Below are 14404 nucleotides of genomic sequence, written 5' to 3' on the forward strand. Positions count from 1 at the left end.
AAAAAGCACATCTATGTAAAATTTAATTATTAAAATTCGGTAGGAAAAGGGTATGTTTTTGTTAAACTTAAAAAGAAAAATAGATCCTTTATTCCTGCACCATTCAATCAACATATATGTGCCTAAAATGTTATGTTTATTTTAATTAAAAATTTCTTTATTCCTTATTCAACCATGATTTTCTTAATTTAAAATTTAATCAAATTATCTTGTCTTATTCAAACTTTTAAAATTTATTATTGTTTCCAATTTTTGACACAATACTATTTGTCATATAAAAAAGAACGCTGCTTGTCACAACCACATCAACGTCCTACCAATTTTTCATTAATAATATTTTATTTTAATCCTTTCCCTCGTTCCAAGCTTTTATTCGGTTATTTCTTTAAAAATTTTAAAATTTGTAAATAATATATGAACATTGTGAATTTGAACTTTTTATTAGATTTGTAAAATATAAGATGCCATTTCAATTTGTAGCGATACTGCGATGGTTGAATAGTTTTCCGCCTTTGAAAATATTATTTTTTAAAAAATATTTTATGAATAGTAATCCTTAAAAACATTAATTATTACCAAAATGGGTGTAGTCTAGTGTTTTCTTTGCAATACCAACAAATAATTTGTTGTTTTAGCTTTGCATATTTTTAGCATTGTATCATTGGAATTTGGAGAGACCATAAAATTTGGAGAGAGAAAATTCACTAATTAATTAAATTAATTAACCATCACATAAATATTTATTATCGGGATATTTTGCAAAATATACCAGAAAAGTAATTTAAAAGGCCCATTAGAATATAATTTAGCAAATATATTTTTTAAGATATAAAAAATCTTTGTAAAAGATAACAAAATAAATATGAAAATGTATAATAATAGGACAATATCTTTTATTATGTCCCGACGATATTTAATAATCTAATTAATTATTACAAAGCCGCAAATTATGCTTATGGGCAAGTGGGGAGCACGATGATGCCCTCGTGCCAACGATGATTAAAATCAATATTCCCTCTCTCTCTCTCTACAATAATATTCCTTTTTTCTTCCTCTCTTTGCCAATAATATTCTCTTTTTCATATTTACACGTGTTAGAATCTAAAATCCTCTAATATTATTACATTATATTTACGCTTAAAAAATATTAAAATAAGCCTTGAAATTATAAACGTATATAGTGACATTAATTTCACACAGGATCTCATTTTCGGCCACGCTCTTGTTGATTCTATTTGTCGTCGATAATCTGTATATAACCGAGTATTTAAAACACCCCACAAATATTCAAAACCCCGACATTTGAACAATTTGAATATAAAAAACAGAATTTGAACCTCAAAATACGTAAAATTTGGGTTTCAAATTAGATATTTCCTATCCGTACCCAACTTTACAATACCACATTCCCAACATTTAATAGCATAAAACCCAACAAATCGTGGACGAGTGGTCAAGTTTGGGGTAGGATGTAACTCCATCTTGAGGTTGAGTGCTCGATTCTTAACTGGTGAGGAGAGAGGTAATTTCTGAGTTTATATGATCCATATACAAAGGCTGCTCCTGGATCGGAGGTTTACCTAGTCAGCACGCCAGTAGTGTAGCAGATAGGGTTCCTCAATTATAAAAAATTATATTTAATAGCATAAATCATTTTTTAAACGGAGCGAGAACTATTATTAAAAAAAAATCATTGGCCATTCGCCGAAACGCAATGATTGGAGGCGTTTTCCAAAACGGCGTCGGATGGGCTTTCGTCGTCAATGAAAACGACGTCGTTTCTCTCACGCTTGCCTCGTCGCCATCGCTTTATTTATCAGTCTCCCTCCGAGTTCTGAGCGCATCTCTCTCTCTTGTTGACCCCGAAAACTTCTCCCACAGACAGATCTCAGCTCGAATCTGTGAGATCTATTCATTTTCGGACATCATTCCAACAAATCCAAAGGTAAATCCATACTTCGCGTTTGATTATCTGCTGTCCGAGCTTGTTACAGCTCTCGCTAGGGTTTCGGATCATCCTTGGTTCTGATCTGCTCCGTTTTGTTTCAGATTAGAAGCCATCGCTTCGGATCTAGGAGTCTCCGCACAGGTTGCGGTGTCCTGAGTTGACATATGCTCTGTCTGCAGATCTGGGTTTGGTTGCGCTTCTGTCTGATTTTTGCTGATTTGAAATGTCGGTGTTGCTCAAAGACGACTCGATTCTGATTCGTGAGGTTTGGAACGACAACCTTGAAGAAGAATTCACGTTGATCCGTGAAGTTGTTGATACCTACAACTATGTAGCCATGGATACCGAGTTTCCGGGTGTGGTTTTGCGTCCTCTCGGGACTTTTAAGAACATCGCTGACTATAACTATCAGACTCTCAAGGACAACGTCGATATGCTGAAACTTATCCAACTTGGGCTAACTTTCTCAGATGAACATGGCAATCTTCCCACTTGTGGGACGGATAAGTTCTGCATCTGGCAGTTCAATTTCCGTGAGTTCAATCTCAGCCAGGATGTCTACGCGAGTGAATCAATCGATCTGCTGCATCAGTGTGGGATCGATTTCAATAAGAATAACGAAAAGGGTATCGATGTGAAACGCTTCGGCGAGCTTCTGATGTCATCTGGGATCGTTTTGAACGACGCTGTGAGTTGGGTTACCTTCCATAGTGGGTACGATTTTGGGTATTTGCTCAAGTTGTTGACCTGCAAGACATTGCCACAGTTGCAAGCAGAATTTTTCAATCATCTCAACATTTACTTCCCCGTGATTTATGACATCAAGCATATGATGAAGTTCTGCAACAGCCTCCATGGTGGATTGAACAAGCTCGCAGAGCTGTTGGAGGTGGAGAGAGTCGGTGTTTGCCATCAGGCCGGGTCAGATAGTTTGCTCACATCGTGCACATTTAGGAAGTTGAAGGATAGCTTCTTCAATGGCTCGACCGAGAAGTATGCCGGTGTCTTGTACGGTCTAGGTGTCGAGAATGGCCATAATGTTTCTGCTAACTGAAATGAAAGGAAACCAAGTCGTGGGATTGCATAGATTTGCTTTAGTCTTTGTGAGTGTGAGGCCAATAGATTCTGTTTGTATACATTGGCAAGAAGATTATTGGTTTAGTTGTCACTCTGTTGTTTCTTGTTGCTTTTGTTTCAGAAAAAAAAAACTCTGCCTAATGGGGGTGTTGTAGCATGAGTTTCTGAATGTATATCAATGCAGCTAGTGTTTTAATAAGATTGTCTCTTTCTTTCCCACACATCATACTAGTGCTTTTTCTTGTTCCAGCTTACAGGTTAATTCAATTCTCGGGTCGGTGCAAGGTGTAGGCCATGGCACGAGAAGGAAGGACATGTTCCAGTAAGTTGTACTGATCAAACCTTCTTGGTTTCTGTTTCTGTCATGTAAGATGTAAGGAAATCATTGTTTCCTTCATTATTCCCGGTGTTAGTTGACGTGAAGATTCGAGAAGATCGTTAGAAGGATAAATAACGGATGGCAGACGCAGGAAATGGGTGAATCATTTTCATGATTCTGTTGAATTCTCTCGCTGAAACAGAAAGACCAAAGGAACTGTTCTTTTGTTACCTGTTGGCATCTGTTGATATGCAAGTAGAGATCATTTGTTCTTGACTTCAGTTTGTGAAGAGGTGTCCCAACACTTGGGCCATTGGGATATCTTCTTGTTATATAAGCCTTGTGGTTTCAGTTTCGGGCACCCGTGGGTTTTACGACGGGTTTATTGGGGTGGAGAACCCGAACTCTGTTTCGTGTTTGGATTTCGTCCGGTGATTATCTGTACCAGTGGTAATCCGAATCGAGGGGGGGGGGGGGGACTTCGAGATATTAGGGTTTCACGATGGGTTTATTTTTCTCTGTTTGATTTCGAGAGGGTGAGAGGTTGAATGACGATTTATGCTCGTCACAGCTCGCCGCTCGGCCTCACGCACACTCTTCGGATCAGGTGCGTCTCCTCTCGACTATCATTGCTTCAGCCTCTGGTCTCGGGTTTCGACTCTCACCCATATTAGCTAGAGAATCAGCAATGGAGGAATCAACAATGGTGGAAGCTTCAACTTCAGATGAGGAACAGACAGGTAGACATGTAGCGGACATTGCAGAGAATCAATCAGAGAAAACCGTTCCATCCTCTTAGTGTTTCCTCATAGGTTGATATAGGTTTGTTATTCTGTAATTATTACAGGGTAGAGTAGCTATTCGTACAGGGCATTTTTGGTACATGCTGTAACTATATACATGGAACCTCATACATGAAAAAATTTTTCCTACACAGTTGCTTTTTCGTTCCTTTTCTTCTTCGATATGGCATCTGTTCTGGATGCCTGAAAATCTCACCTCGACACCTTCGTCTTGTTTTCAGGGGCGGCTGGCCAAACTCTCTCCCCGCTCTACGTATATCCAAATCCGACGCTTGTGAAACGAATCGGATGGTTCAATTGACATTCCCGAGAAAACCGAGACTGAGATCAGTATACCAAAAACCTCGGGTTAACCGGCCGGGGCCCACCCCTGATTTGTATTCATACACAAACGTTTTGTTGTGTATATGTGTATTATATGTAACTTTTGTCTCTAAACAATATGTTCTGTTCTATTGGTGTTAAGTCTTTCGCTTTGCCGTCCGAAGGCGACGAATAGTCTTTTGTAACTTATTAAATTAAATTAGAATGAAAAATAAAGTCATGGATTTCAACCTAACGGAATGTTCTAATTACAGAAATGCCACTTCATTAGCAAGCTTCCAGCGTTTCTTCTCCTGCTTCTCCCCGAGAATCTTCCTAAGAAGGTGTCTTTTTTTTTTTTAACGAACGAGTAGAGGACTCGGTGACGCGACTCCTTGGTTTCTTCTCGCCGAGTCACGCCGTATCTACTCGCTCGTCTTCTTCCTCCACCGAATCTCTCGATCAGGTCAGTTCATTCTCTTCGTTCTTCTTCGAGTTTTCTGCAATTCCGGATCTAGGAGCACCGCGATCGCATCGGGTTCGATCCGAATCCGATCCCTCACCATGTGCGATCGAAGGCCCGTTTTCGTCGGGTCCTTTGTCTTCGGATTCCTCCTCTTCTTCGTACATGCCGGTCAGGGATGCTCCAACACCAGCTCCTTGGCCGGCTTTGAGTCGGAGTTCAGCATGTTGCAGCACCAACTGCGAGGAGCTTTCACCATTGTCGATGATTGCTCGTTTAGGGTTTCCCGCTTCGATATGTTATCTGGTTCGGATGTTCGTTGGTGGGGAGCATTGTACTCTGATTTTGAGAATATGACCAATGGGTTCGTAATTTCTGATCAGAAGCTTAATCAAACGTTAAAAAATGCTTCCTTCGTCGTTCATTTGCTTGAAAATGTCACCTGGGACAAAATAGGGGTGATCTCTGTGTGGGACTTGCCTACATCATCGGATTTTGGGCATGCTCTGCTCTCAAATGTCACAGAATTGGCTTCAAGTCAAAATGCCGAATCACCTCCCTCAGGGGATGACAGTGTTGTCTTGGGGGGATCAAATAACAGTGTGACTACTAAGTCTTCTACCATGTTTGACAATTGCAAGCAACTCTCCGACAAGTACAGGCTCCGTTGGAGCTTGAATGCAGAGGAGGGTTATGTCGATATCGGTCTAGAGGCCATTGCTGGGTTCCTGAGCTATATGGCGTTTGGTTGGGCAAAACCCAATTCTACATCAGAACTGATGTTGGGCGCTGATATTGTGGTTGCTGGGTTTAGGGAGGAAGGCTTTCCATTTGCTGATGATTTTTACATCACAAAGTACAGTGAGTGCTCGGTTAAGGATGGTACCGCCTCTGGGGTCTGCCCCGATGCAGTGTATGGAGGATCGAATTCAGTTGGTTCATTGACGAATAACACAAAACTGGTTTACGGGCACAGGAGAGATGGAGTTTCATTTGTAAGGTATAGGAGGCCATTGAACAGCAGTGACAATAAGTACGATTTGCCTGTGAATCCAACCGAGAAAATGACAGTTATTTGGGCACTTGGGTTAATAAAGCCACCGGATAGTATTAATCCTTACTATCTCCCTCAGAATCATGGCGGTGTGGAATCAGAAAACTACGGTCACTTTTCGCTTAATCTATCGGAGCGTGTGGATGAGTGTTTGGGACCGTTGGATGCAGAAAATAAGGATGTTCAAGATCTGATCATTGCTGATGCCAATGCACCTCTTGTTGTCACCGCTGGGCCGGCTGTGCGTTATCCGAACCCTCCAAACCCTTCGAAAGTACTTTATATTAACAAGAAAGAAGCACCGCTCTTGAGAGTGGAAAGAGGGGTTCCTGTGAAATTCTCAATACAAGCAGGACATGATGTTGCTCTTTACATAACTTCAGATTTTCTCGGTGGGAATGCTACACTACGGAACAGTTCTGAGAAAATCTACGTGGGTGGGGAAGAAGCTCATGGAGTTCCTGCAAGTCCATTGGAACTGGTTTGGTCTCCTAACAGGAATACACCGGACCAAGTGTATTATCACTCTGTTTATGAGCAGAAGATGGGTTGGAAGGTTCAGGTCGTTGATGGGGGCCTCTCGGATATGTATAATAACAGTGTTGTCTTAGATGATCAACAAGTTAAGTTCTTTTGGACCATATCAGGAGATTCAATATCAATTGCAGCTCAAGGTGAGAAGAAAAGTGGGTATCTTGCGATTGGTTTTGGTGGCGGAATGGTGAATAGTTACGCTTATGTTGGCTGGTTTGATAGCAATGGAACAGGGCGTGTAAGTACTTACTGGATTGATGGACAGGATGCATCCGACGTGCACCCAACAAACGAGAATCTGACATATGTGAGATGCAAATCTGAAGACGGGATTATCACTTTGGAGTTCACCCGCCCTTTGAAACCTTCGTGCAGTCATAGTGGTCGGCCAGAGTGTAAGAATCTGATCGATCCCACAACTCCTGTTAAAGTGATATGGGCAATGGGTGCAAAATGGACCGATGAACAGCTGACAGAGAGGAATATGCACTCGGTTACTAGTCAGAGGCCTGTTCGTGTAATGTTAATGCGCGGATCTGCAGAAGCAGAGCAAGATCTACTACCTGTCTTGGGCGTGCATGGATTCATGATGTTTCTTGCTTGGGGAATCTTACTTCCCGGTGGGATATTAGCTGTTAGATACCTGAAACACATCAAAGGTGATGGGTGGTTCAAGATTCATGTGTATCTCCAGTACTCTGGCCTAGCCATTGTCCTCCTCGGCCTCCTCTTTGCCGTGGCTGAACTTCACGGTCTCACCTTCAGCTCAATACATGTCAAGTTCGGGTTTGCGGCCATATTCCTGGCATGCTCCCAGCCCGTGAATGCATCCCTAAGGCCTCCAAAACCGGCTCAAGGACAACGGTTCACTTCCAGAAGACTATTGTGGGAGTATTTTCATGCGATTATTGGCCAATCTGCTGTTGTACTTGGAGTCATTGCGCTTTTCACGGGAATGAAACACTTGGGTGAACGTTATGGGGCGGAAAACGTGCACGGGCTCAACTGGGCACTCGGGTTATGGATCTTCCTCGGCGCAGTTGCTGTTGTGTACTTGGAATACAGGGAAAGATGCAGAAGAAGAGCGAGAAATCTCAGCGGAAGCAGCTGGGTCTTGGGAAATCTCGACGAAGAAGATGACTCGGCCGATCTGATTAACGCGAGAAGAGGTTTTAGAGAGAAAGAGGACGAGGAGAGATCGGGAGGAGGGACGATGGAAATTCAGTTAGAGCCATTGGCCAGAGATGACAGTTGACAGTTGCAGAAGCAGAGTTCTCGTCTCTCTTTTTTTCTTTTTTTTTTTATAAAGTGATTACAGAAGAGAAATTACCAAATTCTTTTTGCCAATGTACAACACAAACGAAGAAACAGAGTCCATAATGTATGTATACGTTGATACTGCCAATAGAACATAAGAGGATGAGAAGATCTTCTTCTTCTTCTTCTGCAACCCTAACTAACATCAAACTATTTATTATCATCCACCTGGTTGATGTAAAACCAAAAGATTATTTTTTAATTATTCAACCCAAACAATTACAACATTATAAAATTGGTGTTATAATCTGAGCTCTCGAACAGGAGAATTACATCGAGAATCTCTCGCAGTTTCTTGATTACATTAATATCTCGAAGGGAAAAACGGCTTCGTGAAATCAAACCGCCTTTGCCAAAAACACCCCACAATCCTAATTCTGCAGTTGCTCTATTACATGAACTGAGATTGGTCTACAAGAGGCCAATCCTTGCATTAAAAAAAATGTGTTACAATTAGCCAAATGAATTGACTCTAATGCCTCACACTTGGATTTGTTCTCTCTCTCTCTCTTCTACCATTTGCTACTGCTACTCTCACTGCTCATCACTTCGACGGAACCATAGTGAAGCAACTCCTCTATCATTTGCTCGATCTGATCTTCTTCAAGTGGCTTGAGCTGTTGCTGCAGAATCACGTTTTCAACCCCCCAGTTCGTCCCCTCCGCGTTTGCGTCAGACGCAGACGCAGACGCACAGACTCCTACGTTCTCACAATTGGCGCCGTCAGATTCCGCCGGTTTCTGAAGCGTCTGACGGAACGGCGTTCGCGGCGGCGGCGGCGGCAGCAGTCTCGCGGTCTGCGTTTGCGTCAGTTTGCTCGTCTGGAGAGAAGCCTTGTAGCATTTGTGGAGCTTAGCGGTAAGGGTCGAGGAGAGGATCTTGGACGAAGAATCTTGTGGTGCGTTTGGGTTGTAAGGGAAGTTGGTTCGAGGAGTCCCCGTGCCGCACATGAGCCTCGCGGCCTCGTCGTATGTCCTGGCCGCGTCCTCCGCCGACTCGAACGTCCCCAACCAGATTCGCGTTTTCCTGCAACCAGAACGCTAAAACATAATTAGCCTCTGTCCGTCACCTCCTACTACCCGCGCTTGCGTTTGTCAGCGTTTTGAAACGCAGAAAGCGAGAGAGATGGAGAGATTACAGTAGAGGGTGGCGAATTTCAGAGACCCATGAACCCCAGTGCCTCTGTCTCACGCCTCGGTACCGTTGTTGCGGTCTCGCCATTGGTAACCAGTAAAAAAAAAACTTTTTTTTTTGGAAAATAGATGTCTCTGTAATAGAAAGGTTTCAGGTGGTGTTGTGTTTTTCTCAAAGTCTGTTAAGATGTCTGAAAGAAGAAAGTGATCACAGTGGGGAGAGCGCGTTTGGCGTTTCGAAGTGTCCTTTAAATAGTTGCTTGCCTCTTCTCTCTTCGTATGAGAGAGAGAGAGAGATTTTCTTGGGCAATTAACTCATCAATTTGGGGGTGAAATTGGGTCCCACAAGAATTGTTCCTTCTCCATTTCTTTATTCGTTTATGTAAAAACAATATGGATTATTTTAGTTTTCCGTTAAATAATAGTTTTTTTATTGTATAATATATATACATATACATACACGTATCCATTGGTTTCGATTTGATTGCCAATTGTGTACAAGTTGGGATCCCTTCATTGTTGAATATAAGATTTTCTTGGCTGCGGTGGAACTTTAAACTCATTTTCACATGATGCCTTCGTGTCCTTATTCCCTTGATGTCGACGGTTTTCTAAAATAAATTTATTTTCCATGCAATAAAAATTGATAATTTAAGAAATTCATTTAATGATTCGAGAGACTCTCATCGCCATTCTCTCTTCACCCCCATGTGCGCTTCGGATAATGACTCAGATTAAAAAAAAAACAAAATTTTCTTTGGTTCTCGGCAAATATTTATTTTATTTGATTTTTTTTGTTGTTTTCCGTTTTATAATTAAAATTAAAACGGCTATATCTGCGTTTGGTATATATATTTTTTTAATGAAAATACATATAATCTCGTCCAATCGAATCCAACTCAATATAAAAATCATAAAAAATTCGAATGAAAATATTTTTTTCTAAAATATAAATATTATTTTAATAAAAATCGAACGTAAATGTATTTAGAAAATATGAATGAACCAAACAAATGCTTACATGATTGGGTCAAATCCGATGTTTGGGACAAATTGATTGATGGAAGAATCTCTTTATCATAATTATAATTATTACACAGAGAAATCCAAATCATTTATCTTCTCTCTCTCTCTTTTTTCTCTATTTACACTCTTTGGAAATGCTGATTTTTTTTTTTTGGTGCGTGTGTCTAGTTTCAGTTTAATTATTTATTTGGGATTCAGTTTTTTTATTTCAAAAAGTGTATTTATTCAATTTTTACATGAGATTTTGATTTATCTTAGATCTCATTTGGGTTGAATTTTCCATAGCTAAAATAATACTCCCTCCATTTCAAAATATTTGTAGTTTTAACTTATTTTCCATGTTTCAAAATATTTGTTATTTTATATTTTCAAGACATTTTTTTTACAATAGTTTCCAATTTTATCCCTATTAAATTCTAATAAATTATTAATGATAATATTTTAGTTTTTAGGTTCAATTTTTTTCACTTATTCTGTAATTTCTATATTTGATTCGGATTGCATCCACAATCATATTTAATTGTATTTTTAAAAATCATATTTAATCGTTCTTTAGATCGTAACAGTTTCGAATAAAATAGTATTCTATTCAATTCTGTTTTATATATTCCAAAATTGAAATATATATACCCATAATTATCATTTTCACATAAATTAAGTCCCCTATATTTCTATCTTGGATTATTGATAATTTACAGTATCTACAAGCTCGTATTTTACACACATACGTACACGATGTAATTCATGCATCTCCTAAATATTCAATAATTCATATCTCCTTGCCATATTGTTTAATGAGCTCGATTCCAAATGTCATAGATTTTCAGGTTCAGTTCAGAAACATAAGTTAGAGATACAATGCTATCATGTGCTTACTTCAAGAAAAAAAAATTTCATCTATCATCTTCAATTCTATGAACAGAAATTTCGAAAATAATCCGATTTGGGACCCATTGATGATCGTGAAGGAACCTTAGTCTTATCAAATCGAAGTATATCAATAAGTTGGAAATATCATCCAATTGAAAGAATACAATGATATGTAGGGCGGGTCACAGGTCCAATATCCGACAACTTGAGAAAATCCATCCTCTAATTTGCACGGTTAGGCTTTTATGGTTCGGAACTCAGTTTGGATTTCGTATTTTTAGCATATCCAAGTTTGAGGCATTTTACATATATCTTAAATGTTCGAGTATCCGTGGATATACCTGTAAGACTTGGATGAGGGTGAAGGAGGAGAAATTCGAAACCGAGATCGATAGGAGACAAAAAGAGCGACATCAATGAGAAAGTAGTAAGAGAAATGTGTTGATATCGTCTATATCTGAACATGAATCCGAACCCGACGTTAGGGCAATCTCTCAACAAATTCGAGCTCATCTTATTTACATTATCAATTATCTGATTTTCGAATATCTGACACGTCCTGAAAATTGGATATTTTTGCTAGGTCCTCTTGACTTGTGTACGAGTTCGAACATGTCCCAATTGGAAACACCTCTCCCTAGGATTATAAGCTTTTACAGGATGAGGCAGCGGCCTAATCTGCTTAAATACCAACCTAATCCGTCTTAATCACTGCCTAACCACCGTCTAATTAATTACTCTCTAAACGAAACGACGTCGTTTTACAAAAACCTAGAAAATTTCATGAAAGATTATTTTCAAATCATATAAATATGAAGAAAATAAATTCGCGTTGATTTTTTGAGTCTTACGATAAGCACAATTTAAAAAGAATATAAAAAAGAAGACATGTTAGATATATAAAAAGAGCGTGTGTTTATGTTGAAGAATTTATCTTTTCACAATGTTCGTGTGACTATTGTTTTCTTTAGTTATTTTTCTTATGCATGGACGGTTGTATACATATATATGAAGACCATTTGCCCACGCTGAATTAAACAAAAATAATAATAATAAAATCTTGTATACAAATAAAATGAAATATCGTTAGTATTCTTTTACCAAAAAGAAACCATCGAAATTTGCTTGTATGCCCTAATAACCATTTTTCTGGATCCGAAACTGTTAATATGTATAAGTTATATATTTTTTTCCATAATCAATCTTAGCTAATCAAAAAGCTTAAATACGCTACATGCAATTAAATGTAAATTTTGTAATGATTTAAAAATCAATAAATCATTCGACAGAACATATAAATATATTTTTCCTTTCTTGGCCCTACTTTTCAATTGATGTGGCATACCATTTAGTTTGATGTTGTGTCCCAATCAATCATATAATGTTATACATATAACATGGCATTTCAGTCACACCTACCTTGTTGAAAGTCATTATTTTTACAATTGCTAATTAATTAATAAAATGGCAACCATTAGTTAAATAATGAAGAGTAGTTATATACATGGATTACGTAATTAAAAAATAATCGAATGACTATTAGGTCATGACACTATGAATCACTTTTTTTCTTCCTAATAATAAGCTATTGTATATGTATTTCTTTGAAACCTTAAGATTAATTCTTTGGCCATATATATAAAATTTTGTCATATGAATTGTTAGTAATATTATGATCACTTGTTGCCAACAACACTGAAATCAGAGTTAGTTATGTAAATCAATTATATAGATTAATAGTTTAATTAGTCTTAACTATTTAAATAAATTTATATTAATACGTTTTCCAATAATTTTTTTTGTAGATCTGGCGAGAGAGATTTGGGCGGCGAATGCATCCACTGCATAACGATGTATGTAATGAAGATTTCTGTATAAATTTGAGAGATTATGGCTGTAAAACAAGATAAAAGAAGTTAGAGCATAATGAAGAAAAAAACATTCGAGAGGGAAGCAAATTGGGACTAAGTCCCTTTATTCGTTACTTGTTATTTCTCATTGTATATATATGCATCAATATATAAAAATAAAATTGCTGAAGACTAGCTGTTACAAAGGGAAGAATAAAGACATAATATTTACAAATTGATTAGGAATATATTCTAGCTAATTCTACTCATCAAAGGGCTGGTTGATTGAAGTGCATGATAGTATCAAGATATCTTTTTTTTTTTTTGAAGAAAGTGATGTGTATTAATCTAGCAAAAATGTACATCCAGTCCAAGACTATATACAAAAGGAACCATAAGCAAATAGTCAAAATATGATAGAAATTTATAACAGAAAATAAAATGCGACAGCTATGGTGGTCTCAAGAAACGAGTGAGATAGAACCAGTCAGCCAAGAGAGAAGAGGTGACAGCTGTAGATGTGCATTTGACAGACAGGAGGATATTACGCATAACACGATCAACTTTCCATTTCAGATGCAGAATTGTACGGTTGATACCTCGAAATACTCTGTTGTTCCTTTCCTTCCAGACTTCATATACCGTAATCTGAAGCAATAATTTTGCAATTTTGCTCCGCCCTCGCGTTGCGTCATTTGTGTCGATATTGAACCACTCCACCATCCCTGTCGTGTTCTTTGGTGCGTTCGGCCAGCACACTTCAGCAAAGTGGCTCCAAATGCTAGAGGCGTAACTGCACTCAAAGAACAGATGGTGGTGAGATTCAACATCCAAATTACACAACCTACAGCACGTATCCGAAGTAACTCCCCATCTTTGAAGTCGATCCTTTGTTGGTAGCCGCTGTTGTATAACTTGCCAAAGGAGGATAACATATCTGGGGATACCAAACGAGAACCATACAATATTATGCCAGGGCACAATTTCTTTATGAAGTCTAATATGGTTCCATGTTTTAGAAGAAGAGAAGAAAGCTCTGTAATCATCATCTTTGAATCTCCACAAGACCATGTCAGGCGGACAACTAGCTTCAGGGGGTGGATGGTGGATATATGGACCATCATCTGTTGGGTTTTGTCGTTTCTGGCTGCCGACAACGACCAGGAACCCTTTATTGCAGCTTCACTCACAGTTTCCAAGTGCGGTAGTCTTAGGTTACGCGACCCAGCCGAACCAACAAATTCAATCAGCGGTCCAATGCTAGTCCACAGATCATACCAAAACAATGTTTTTTCACCGTTCCCAATCTGAAACTTTAGCATATGCTTCACTAACACCTTAGTGTTCAACAATTTTTGGAAGTTCCACGAAAAACGCGGTGAGTATTGGATGAGATTTGTTTGAAGATTTCCTCATCCTTTCCTTATTTATTTGGTCTTCAACATGTAATGGTGTGTAATTAGCCCTTACCGAAAAGCAAGGCTTACCTCACTAGTGGAATTCCGATTCCGGTATTCTATCTATTCAACCTCAGATCACTGAAACTCGCTTGAAAGCTTGATTGAGGGATTCGCTCTTAGCATGCTTGCTCTGCCTTATCCCTTCCGGGAAGATTTGAATTTCTTTGAAGTTTATCAAACCCGGTTTCACTACAAGGGTCAAACAAGAGAGAATTTCTTTGAAGTTTATCAAACCCGGTTTCACTAC

At 38.7% G+C, this 14404-nt stretch overlaps 3 protein-coding genes across 3 annotated transcripts; 2 read left to right on the forward strand and 1 right to left on the reverse strand.

Annotated features, from left to right (window-relative positions):
• Nucleotides 1-1833: 1833 nt before the first annotated feature.
• On the forward strand, nucleotides 1834-3243 carry LOC104825446 (probable CCR4-associated factor 1 homolog 6). Its single transcript, XM_010557769.1, has 2 exons — nucleotides 1834-1945; nucleotides 2050-3243. The coding sequence occupies exon 2, from the start codon at nucleotides 2172-2174 to the stop codon at nucleotides 3000-3002; it is 831 nt and encodes a 276-aa protein (XP_010556071.1). The 5' UTR covers nucleotides 1834-1945; nucleotides 2050-2171; the 3' UTR covers nucleotides 3003-3243.
• A 1503-nt stretch (nucleotides 3244-4746) lies between these two features.
• LOC104825447 (cytochrome b561, DM13 and DOMON domain-containing protein At5g54830-like) lies at nucleotides 4747-7891 on the forward strand. The gene has a single exon (XM_010557770.2). It carries the CDS (start codon nucleotides 5015-5017, stop codon nucleotides 7754-7756), a length of 2742 nt encoding a protein of 913 aa, XP_010556072.1. The 5' UTR covers nucleotides 4747-5014; the 3' UTR covers nucleotides 7757-7891.
• A 155-nt stretch (nucleotides 7892-8046) lies between these two features.
• Nucleotides 8047-9189, reverse strand: LOC104825448 (ethylene-responsive transcription factor ERF003-like). The gene is made up of 2 exons (XM_010557771.2): nucleotides 8957-9189; nucleotides 8047-8844 (listed from the first exon to the last, which is right to left on the reverse strand). The coding sequence occupies exons 1-2, from the start codon at nucleotides 9037-9039 to the stop codon at nucleotides 8331-8333; spliced, it is 597 nt and encodes a 198-aa protein (XP_010556073.1). The 5' UTR covers nucleotides 9040-9189; the 3' UTR covers nucleotides 8047-8330.
• Nucleotides 9190-14404: the final 5215 nt, after the last annotated feature.

This window comes from Tarenaya hassleriana, unplaced genomic scaffold (genome assembly GCF_000463585.1).
Source record: "Tarenaya hassleriana unplaced genomic scaffold, ASM46358v1 Cleome467, whole genome shotgun sequence".
In the NCBI taxonomy this organism is placed as follows: Eukaryota; Viridiplantae; Streptophyta; class Magnoliopsida; order Brassicales; family Cleomaceae; genus Tarenaya; species Tarenaya hassleriana.